Source organism: Phaethon aethereus (assembly GCF_964289735.1).
Source record: "Phaethon aethereus genome assembly, chromosome: 1".
Classification (NCBI taxonomy): Eukaryota; Metazoa; Chordata; class Aves; order Phaethontiformes; family Phaethontidae; genus Phaethon; species Phaethon aethereus.
The window spans coordinates 219550102-219560723 of record NC_138575.1 but is presented as its reverse complement, the minus strand read 5'-3'; the positions used below and the strand labels follow the sequence as shown (position 1 = coordinate 219560723).

Genomic DNA, 10622 nt, shown 5'->3' with positions numbered 1-10622 from the left:
GACCTGCTTTTTTCACCAGCATTAAGAACTGCACTTTTAATGTGTTTAGAAAGAGCATTTTGAGGGGACGAGTGCTCTGTGCATTAGGCAGGCAAAGCACAGGAGTTGTCTTAGTGGTAGTACAGTATCAGTTTACCTTGGGGAGAGCAGACTGCCTTTTTATTTCAGCTGTGTGGTAACCGAACATATGAAGCAGGCAGCTCTTACCTTACAGCTTTTCCAAATTAGAGATTTTAAAAAAACTCCAACATTACAATTATTGTTTTCTTGATCGAGTACAATTTTGACGCAGCTGCTGAGGTGTCAGGAGGGCTTTCTGCTGAGCAGGGACTGAGCAACCTGGCTCTTCTCCTGCTGACACCTTGATCAAGTTACCCACCCAGTGCATGAATCTGCCCAGCTATGCAGTGAGGATAACAGTGCTGAACGCTCTGAAATGCTTTGAGAGTCTTGGATCAAAGGCGCTAAGAAATATATATTAATATAGGTGGATTTATAACGTATCTGTGCATGACTTACTGCATTCATTAGTTGGATTTTCTTCCTTTTTAATGAAGTTATGGAATGTGGAGGTAAGGCAGTTAATGAGAAAAAGATATGAATTTTATATTTTTTATGAGCTGGGTAAAGGTACTTATAACAGTGCTGTAGCACAACCCTCTGAGGAAAAGAAAACCCAAACTAAGGGCTGGATCCTCAGCTCCGTGTAAGCAGGATGACTTTGTTGGTATCCTAGGTGGAACCTAGCAAGCAGCTGCCAAGGGTGGAGTCTTTCACAAAATGACTGGGGACTCCTCGTGTGTAGTGTTTCTCCATGTGTGGGTCCCTGGGTATAGTCTTACATCCCTGTGGCACTCACAGGTTAGTATCTCTCAGAAGTCCTGGTAAGCGACGACTTGGATGGCGGATGTTTCACCGTGTTTTATACTGCTGGATGCCTCCAGCTCCCACTGCCCAGCGTGGAGCTGAGGGTTGTTCATCAGCCCATTGTGTCAAAGCAAATCTATAAGTACTCCGTCCACAGAAATGGTCAGTAAGTGGATGCTCAGGAACAGGGTTACGTCAGAGCACATGCAAAGCGATCCCTCCTATTTTTCACTTTCCCTTCTCCCAGCAGTTTTTCAGGACTTCAAAAGATGGATCTTACATTTGCATTGTGCTTAATAGGTACGAGTGGAGCTGGCCCCCAGGAATTAGGTGGGGCTACAAGTTCACAGTATTAAACTTAGATGCATAAAAAAGTAGATTTGCTTGCTTGATACAAACAAGCCTGACAATAATTTAACTAAGTGGCTCCCAATTTTAGCGCCTCTTCACATTGAGATTAGGGGTGCGAAATAATTCTGCCTTGTTTCAAAGAGTGTGAGTCCTGGTTGGGAGATTAGTTTTGGGTTATTTTGGGGTTTGCTTTTGTACTGAGGAAAACAGCTTCCTTAAAAGTCTTTTTGCATCTGAGTAATTTAATATCCACGGAGCTGATGAGCAGATAGTCCCAGCCCAGCAGGACTGACAAGAGGTCTATAGGATCACCAGTGACATGGAGCAAGTGTATAGGGGTCAACTGCTTGCTGTGTCTTCCAAAACGAAAACAAAGAGGTCTCAAATGAGAGAGGCGACACATCTGAAACATGCAGAAGGACACAGCTTTCCACACTATTCATAGCTAAACTCTTCTTTTGAGATTATGGATGATAAAACTTGGCATAGCTTCAGAAGGCAATTGGACATGCTCACAGTACATAAAATCCACTGAGAAGTGTTAAATGTGAATTACCTGCAAATCGCTGTAGTTGGAAAACCTGAAGAATTACATATATCTACCCCTCTGGTATGTTCTTAACCCTTCTTTAGTCATCCCCTTTTCATCAGTCTTCAAGGTAGGGAATGTATATATTTGATAGTGGTTACCTGCAATGGAAAAAATGTGCCACAAGCCTCTGGACAAGGCTTTCCAGAGCTCAAAACCACCTCCTAAGCATGACTTACTAGGCTTGTGCATTGCACAGAAGGAAACCTCTATCTGGGTGGGGTTTGCTGCCTGTATCACTGCTCTGTAACCTGCTTGCTAGATGCAGTCTGTGACCGACAAACACACACAAGCTCGTGAAACGGAGAGATAGTGCAGTAGGTGTATGCTGTGTGGAGCGTGCCCTGCTGCTATTACCGTGCGGAGGGTTTCCCATCTGTGAAAAAAGGATGGTTTGTGGTTTACAAAGAAGTAATTTGACTTGTACCAAAGATTTGGGTCCAAAACATAAGTATCTTGTATCCCAGGGGATGCTGAGCCTTCTGTAGCTTTGGGCATAACTGTCCTCTCTTTGGTTCCAGGGGGATTATGTGTGGATGGACCTCAAAACCGGACGGGAATTCGATGTCCCCATTGGAGCGGTGGTTAAACTGTGTGACTCTGGACAGATCCAGGTTGTGGATGATGAAGGCAATGTATGTACAAAAGGTTGTGATGACCTTTCTTCAGCTCTGTGGGCCTGGCTAGGCCAGGGGTCATAGGGTCATGATGACGGACTTTGTCACCGGCTTCTCATGTGTCCTTAGGAATCAATGGTGCCATAGTTTTCTATGGCAAGATAATGTTGTGTCCCTACTTTTGTGGCAGTACTGGGAGTGAAAAGTTAAGAAGCTTCTTGAGTACAATGATAACAGAGGCCTCTGAAACATTTTTAGATAGTGCTTTGAGCAAACCCACCTCGACTTGCTATTCCTCTGCTGTTATCCTGTCTTTCCTGACCTCCTACCAATACAGGATGTGCCCAAACATTGGTCCTGCTTCGATTTCCCACTGCTACTTCCGTGCAGTGGTGGCTGTTTTAGAGGAACATCTATATCACAAGCAGAGGGTGACCAGAGGAGGTTCTCTGTCCTTTATAAGCCTGAGATAATTGTGAATTTTCTCATTCCCTTCAAGGATGGCAGAAAGAGATTTGGTTCAGCAGGGTCCATGTGTCCAATTTGTAGTGGCTTTTGAAGTCCTTTAGAAGTGACCAGTGTAAATGACACTCTGCCAGTGAAAGTGTGATTTTGCCACCACTGTGCATCCCTCTCTCCTCTTCTAAATCATCTTTTCTCTGCTCAACAGTATTTTGTGGCAGAGGGTTAACAACTGATGTGAAAATGTAGTTTTGTGAAAGGAAGAACAACCTGCTATTTGTTAAAAAACCCTGATCTGCTAGATGTACATGCTGCCCTGGATGATGCTTCTGCCAGGATGGCTCTTGTCTCATGTCTCTTGCTGCTCCAGTAAATCAAAAAATGTTTTCCTTCTTCTGCTAGGAATCTTTTACATTAGTCGCTGCCATGTCCCAGGAAGAGAAGCTGTGGCCTGTGTTCTAATGGTGTCCCATCTATGTTCTTCCACCTGGTCCTTCTGTCTGGGGTGGGCTGTTTCTATTTCTCATCCCAGTTATATCTAATTTCACTTATCTTTCTCTGCCCTCACTCTCTTCCCAGGAGCACTGGATTTCCCCGCAGAATGCCAGCCACATCAAACCCATGCACCCCACCTCCATCCATGGAGTGGAGGACATGATCCGCCTGGGGGACCTGAATGAAGCGGGAATCCTCAGGAACCTGCTGATCCGCTATCGGGAGCACCTGATCTATGTGAGTGTCCTCCTCATCTCCACCTGTCACTCTGCACCACACCCCCGCTCTCCTTAGCTGTAGGGAACACACATGTGGGAAACCCTCATTGAACTGAGCGTCTGGGTTTCTACCTTCACCTGGACCCAAGTGGTGGAGGGCTTCTGCACTATGGAGGACACATTGCAGAGTTTATGGATGCCCCAGTGGAAGTTACCATGACTTAGCTAATGAGCAAACTCTGTGCCATCTCCCTGTGTGGCCCCTATAGAAGCTTTGGGGGCATGCATTAACTTTCTGCACACACAATAAGCAGTTCAAGCCAGGTCATGTGCGTGCTGTAGTAATCCTAAAGCAAAAGCCTTTGGCAGCTACACATTGGATGTGGCTCTTAGCTCTCTACAACTACCTGAAAGGAGGTTTGTAGTGAGTGGGGGGTCAGTCTCTTCTCCCAAGTAACAGGTGATAGGACAAGAGAAAATGGCCTCAAGTTGTGCCAGGGGAGGTTTAGATTGGATATCAGGAAAAACATCTTCACCAAAAGGGTTGTCAGGCATTGGAACAGGCTGCCCAGGGAGGTGGTGGAGTCACCATCCCTGGAGGTATTTAAAAGACATGTAGATGTGGTGCTTAGGGACATGGTTTAGTGGTGGACTTGGCAGTATGTTAAATGGTTGGACTCGATGATCTTAAGGGTCTTTTCCAACCTAAACAATTCTATGACATGATGATTCTGCCTTCTCCCCCTGAACCATTAACTCATTCAACCCAAATGGGTGAAGACAATTGCTGGAGGTGCAAATGGTGGAGGAAGGGTAAGAAGGTGCATGCGTGAAGTAACTGGCGAAAATGACCTGAGCAACTCCTAGAACAGTTCTAAAGTACCTTCCCCATCTTTGTTTATGATCTAAGCTTTGGGTTTGGCTTCAGCTTCGGGTTGCCTGGGACCTGACAGCTGATCTCTGAGGACAGCAATGTCCTTCTTCAGGTCAGCTCAGTCATGTCATGCCCCATGGACCCAGTGCAGCCTTGCTAATCCAACCAGTCATTCAGAAATTGGGGGCTTTACAGGGACCCAGACAGAACGACATCTCTTTTCTGCAATAGCATTGCAAAGGCCACCTCCCCAGCAGGACAAGGGTCAGCATTCAAGTCTCTGTGCTGGTTTTATCAGTCTGTTATATGTTGTGTAGTGTGGTGCATATTCTTGTGGCAGAAGTGAGGAGCATGTGTGTGCGCAATTTGCTATTAGGTAATGTGCTCAGGCAGCCTATGCAAATATGGGAAGTTTGGTATTTCTCTCAAATCCTACAGTTTTCAGATACTCTGGTAAGTGCCTGGTGTGCCTTTGAAGGCCACCTGGAAATCTAATTTTTGAAAGGCTCTAGAGGCTACTAGATTTTCAGGCCAGAGGGAATTGTAGTACACTCTGACTTCCCAGGTAGCATAAGCTAGCAGACCATACCCAGGATTTTATCTATCAAGTTCTGCTTGTTTTGCTTGATGTCCAGTGCCTTTTGAAAGGATGGTTTTGGATTAGAGCTGGGCAGTGATGGAGAGCACACCACTCTATTAGATAGGCTGTTCATATGGTTGACAGCCCCCTGCCCCCAACTCTGGACAATATCCATCTCTTCTTTCAGAGATGGATTTCAATCCTAGAGGAAAGGATATGGCTGCTGAAAAGGCACCCCTAATTCCCCAAAGCTTGGAGGAGAACAGAGACCCCCAAATTCATCTCTCACCAAGGCGTTTGTTGTGCGTGATGTCTAGCTCCCCTGTATGGTCAGAGAAAAAGGAATGACGAGAAAATGATTCACACATTAGATGAGCTGAGTTACTCCCTGGAGCTCTCTTTAGGGAGCCACAGCCATTTATAAACTAGCAAAAGTTAGCAGGCCAGATTCATACTTGAGGGTGGTGTCTCCATGTGCACTAAGCACCCATGGCAGTCAGCAGAGATATCAATAGAGCCAACAGAGCCAAGACTGCCTTTCAGCTGCACAAACATAGGTGCCTGTTGGATCAGGTGATTGCTTTGGAGCTGGCTGGAGCTTGGGTATCATGGAAGAGTTTATGTTGGAAGGAAAGTTCAGGTTAGATGTCTACAGTCCAACCTCCTCTGGCTCAGAGCATGTCCATCTTCAAGATTAGATGTACTATTCATGTGGATAACTAAATACAAGCAACCGGAATGCCACCTGAGAAGTACCGATAGCAAATAATTCATAGCTGATTGGCTCACTCGGGGAGCATGTATTTATCCATTGAGCATTGCCCCTTTTTCTCCTGTTTGTGGACACCCTGCAGTGGTACCACATGAATTCCCGCAGCTCTCTCTTTGCTCTCTGAGAAAGTTGGGATCATGCTGGATATTTTTTCAGTGGTGTCCATGTGTCTCTCCTAGGGTCCCCATGTCATCAGGCAAGAGCCTGTTGCCTCACGAAGCGAACAGAGGTCCTCAGATGAGATTTTGTGTGTGCAATATCAGATCGCCTGTGAATAAACCCAGCTCCTTCACAAAAGCTCTGCCTCTGAGCTCCCTCACCAACCTATTCACAGGCATCCAGGGAGATTATGAACATGAATGAGCACTGGGCAGAGTGTTGTTTGGCAGCATCATACTAATAAGGGCTAATGCAAAGGGCAGCTGCTAACCTGGAGGTGAGCGTGGGCTGAAGTAACTCAGTAATAATGCGGTTTCTCTGCGAGTTCTTTGGGTCTGATGGTGACAGAGCCATGTGTCCTACAAAGCTGCTGCATAAGGAATGGCCACATCCTACACAGGGATTTACATCACAGAGGTTCCAGGTTACTGTGCCTTGACTGCTCCACTAATAGCTTTGGAGTGCCAGCCCATGATCCCGGGCACAACACAGCAATTAGTGCAATCTCAAAACCAGAGTGACATTTTCAGAACGACATAAAGCGCATAACTTGATAGAGAGGCACATAAAACCACCCCTGTATACACATGTGTTGTTGGAGGCTCAGGAACCCAACTTTAAATCTCATCTTTTAAGAGTGGTGGCACTAGGAGGAGTAGATTCGTGCCAAATGTGGTAAATATTGATGGCAGTTTTGCAAAGCCAAGGTACTGTATAGATGCCATGTAGATAGGGGATACCCAGTCCCCTGAGGTGGTTTCTTCTGGGATATACTTCGCTCTGTCTTAAAGATGGTGAAGCTCAGTGTGACTTTACCTTCACTGTTTGAAAGGATTTCTGAACCTGCTGAGTAAAGGGTGACTTTTCCAACGGGACTTCAGTCTCTCTTGTTTCCTCATCTCCTTAGCTTTGTGGAGAGTGTAATTCTGCTCTAATAAAATATCATTTTCCTTTTTCTCCTCCCTTACATTTTACTCATAAGACAAACTGCGGCGGGAGGGTAAGTATGACTCTTGGCACTCTCATTTGCCATTGCTGTCATGCCTTCCACTGGATCACTTTTTTCTGCTCACCATTGTGGCGTTCTCATTTACTTTGCACCACCATAGCTGCTGCTTCACAAATGCATTGAGAGCATCATCCCCTTTGCCACAGAGCTTGGCCCTCATGGGGAAGTTCTGACACCTTCCCAGAGCTGGAAAGTCGCCAGTCTGTGAATGCGGTTAAAGCTGCAATTGCTTCTCACTAATGACCTCAACTCGAAGGAAAGAAACTTCTGCAGCAAAATGAGAAAAACCTTCAAAAAGGGCTTGTTGCCCATGGTTTGGCTTGCATGCACTAGGAGAAACTATGCTGAATGACAAGAGTGTCTGGTGGGGAGCTTGGACTCATGGGTAAGGTTAAATCTCTTTATCTGGAGATGAAAGAATTGCCTGCTGCTGCTCTCTAAGTTTTGCCAAAACGCAGTAATGTTTGGTAGAGCTTCAACCCCATAAAAATCCAAATTAAGTCAGCCATGATGTTTTGAGTAGCGAGGGAAGCAGGCTCAGAAAGGATTTCTTTGGGGCTAATTAAAAGGTAGGTCGTGCAGGCAGTAATAAATTTGCACTGAGACATGGTTCCTGTGGTCAGCTTTGGCAGAGCCCCTGCCTATTGGTAAAGCTTTATTTTCCCAAGACAGGAGGGCTTTGCCTCAGCAATAGAAACCAGAGATAATATTCCTTTGGAGGTGCCCTTTGGCCTCTCATCAGCAAAGTGGACAATGTTTTGCATGTTGTCAGCTGTGAGAATTGGGCAAATTGTGAGTATTTATCAACTAGGAATGATCTACAAAACCAAGCAACAGTACAAGAGTTCATGCTGACAAAGTGTTTTCTTGCTCACAAGGGAAGGGTCAGTGAGAGCATCCAGAAAGCATTCCTGCAACTGATGGTTAACTCCTTTAAAAGCCTCACTGGCTGCATTTGGGGCAGGGCAGACCAGCGTGGTTGAAACACAGGGATTTCAGACCTCTGCAGAGGGTCAGTCCTTTTGAAAAGAGGCTCTGGAAGATTAGAAATGTACCTAAAATTAACCTGGTAATAAATTATGCAGAGGAAAACAGACTTCCAAGTATCTCACCCAGGACTAGAAGGAGACTTGGGGTTGACTGGGGATCTTGGTGACATCATACCATTCACAAATTGAGCTCACTCCTTCTCTGAGCACTAAGATTACCTTACCCGTGGAAGGCTGTTCTCAGAATTCTTTTATCCCTTATTTCAACGCCGCCTTCTTCTGACATCCAGTCTACATGATTTCACAGCCAATTTCTACCCTTTGCATTTGTGACAATGTTGTTTGTGTGCTTAAAGAGCTTTTTTTCCTTTACTGGCAGGTAACCCCCTATTACAGGGAAGACTACTGTACCCTGTCTCAGTAACCACCGTAAATTCAAACCTCACCTGGGACTGAACAGAAAGTTGCTCTCTGGTGGTGGCGATGAGGCTAGAAATTGATGAGTCCCTAAGGGCTTTCACCATCCCTGCTACAGGACGCAATTGCCACCTACTGGCTGCCTTTCAGCCAGCCTGAGCTGGTGGGAAGGGTCGCGTAGACGGTGGTAAACAAACGATCATCTCGCTGCACTCAAGCCCTTTCCATCATGGTTGAGGGAAACTGGGCTTGATGGGAGAAACTTGAGCTGGGGCTGCCAGCTTGTGTCTCCAGGTTTCCCCAGCAGTGGTAGTTATTTTTCTGCCTTCAGAAGTAAGGAACAGCTCAGACTCATTTTATTCACCAGCCAGTTTGCAACATGCACAAAAAGAGGAGCAGCCAGCAGAGCACAGGGAGATTTTCTTCTCGGTTCACAAGAACCCTTGACTGTGTCGCTTTGTGCCTGTGGTTTTGTGCCAAAGGCTTACTTTTGGTTTTAGGCCATGCAGGTAAAAATCCATAAGGATTATTGATTGTTTCTATGTTGAAATGTCTTTTTTTTTCCTGAAAAGAATATATGCAGCAGTGGGGGCTCTTTCACAGCTGGTCCCACCAGGAAATAAAGATGAGATTAATCTTGTAACTTCAGTTTCTGAAAGTTAACCTAGAGAAGGTGACTGGGCTCCTTTGAAGTCATGGAGGGAAAGTAGCCTTCATCTCAAGCTCTTTGGTTAGCACAAGATGAAGCCCTGTTGACCCGCTCTAGTCTCCAACTTTTAGACAGCTGAAGTTGGGGAAGGAGATCCTAATTCTCTGCCTTGAGCTTGGGATGTGGCCAAACCTCCTAACCTCAGAGCTGGATCTCAGCAAGATGATAAAGGTCATGAGTTCTTTAGTGAGCGGCTTGAGAGAAATGGCTTCTGGAAGGGCAGAAATGAAAGAGCAAGACACCACAGAAGAGTTTGCTGCCCAAGGCCCAGGACAACTTTGCTCATTTGAGTGCCACAGAGAGGACAAAAGGCCATTTCCAAAAATTACTTAGAAATAGCTGAGAAGGCATACGTCAGGACTTTGGGGGCCATATCCATGTGCACAGGACAAGGTTCAAATTGCAGCATGGAGAGGTTTGGTTAGGCAGAGATGGTAGGGAAGAATGTATTGCAGAGGGAGGCTTAGCAGCTCTGTTGTGGATTTTTAAAAACAGGTTAGTCAGACATCTGTCAGGAATAGTTTGGATCCAGCTGGTCCTGCTTTGAGGTAGGGCAATGGTTTCCAAGTCCCTTTCATCTCTAGTTTCTCATAATTTGTGCAATGCAATAAAGATGTATGGCTATGTGCTGGCTCTGGCGATATTTTTGCAAATACGAGCTTGACTTGAAAGTCTGAATCTTAACTGAGGAGCATCTGAAATATGAATTAAGGCTTGAATCCATGGTGTGCATGAGCAAGGCTGAGTATGAACTGGTTTAGATAGTTCGGGACTTCTGTTCCAATTCTGCTCCAGGCTCCACCCTGCAAGCATCTTTGACTTGAGCATCATCTTTCATCTAGCTTTTGAAAAACCTTGATTCTTCTGGCCTCCACACTCCATCCAATCTGCCAAAGCCTCTCAGCCACATCTCACTGTTCCCATAAACCGTCATGTGCTTCTCCTCCAGACGTACACTGGTTCAATACTGGTGGCAGTAAACCCCTACCAGCTCCTACCCATCTACTCACCTGAGCAGATACGCCTGTACACCAACAAAAAGATTGGTGAGATGCCACCACACATCTTCGCAATTGCTGACAACTGCTACTTCAACATGCAGCGCAACAACAAGGACCAGTGTTGTATCATAAGGTGAGTTGGTGAATTTCCAAATGGGCCGTATCCTGAAAATGGATGCTGAGCACCTGCAGTGTGGTTGATTGATAGGGAACAGCTTATCAAACAGAATCAGAAATTTCAATTATCTATTAGATCTTCCATCCACATATTCCCAGTGGTCTCTGCTTGCGGTCACTGTTCCTAGAAAGATGCTTTGTCAATCCTTTGGTACTTATCCTACAAGCCAATAAATCTCATATTCAACTTTAACCTCCCATTTTAAGTTTAAACCCAATACTCATATGAACATCAAAGATGCAAAGATCTATACATTCTGCACTAGGAAGGGCCAGGGACAAGCTTGATCATCGGACCTGTGGTTCTTTAAACTGTTAAACTGGTGTCTCCCTGCG

The 10622-nt window shown here is 45.5% G+C and overlaps 1 protein-coding gene across 1 annotated transcript in view; it reads left to right on the top strand.

Annotated features, from left to right (window-relative positions):
* Nucleotides 1–2140: 2140 nt before the first annotated feature.
* MYO7A (myosin VIIA) overlaps nucleotides 2141–10622 on the top strand; it is a gene marked incomplete at its 3' end in the record, with an annotated part of 64850 nt that continues 56368 nt past the window's right edge. The window contains exons 1-3 of the mRNA XM_082014382.1: nucleotides 2141–2442; nucleotides 3466–3618; nucleotides 10058–10242. Coding sequence (XP_081870508.1) covers nucleotides 2344–2442; nucleotides 3466–3618; nucleotides 10058–10242 — 437 coding nt within the window. The 5' untranslated portion in view covers nucleotides 2141–2343. The remainder of the gene's footprint in view (nucleotides 2443–3465; nucleotides 3619–10057; nucleotides 10243–10622) is intronic.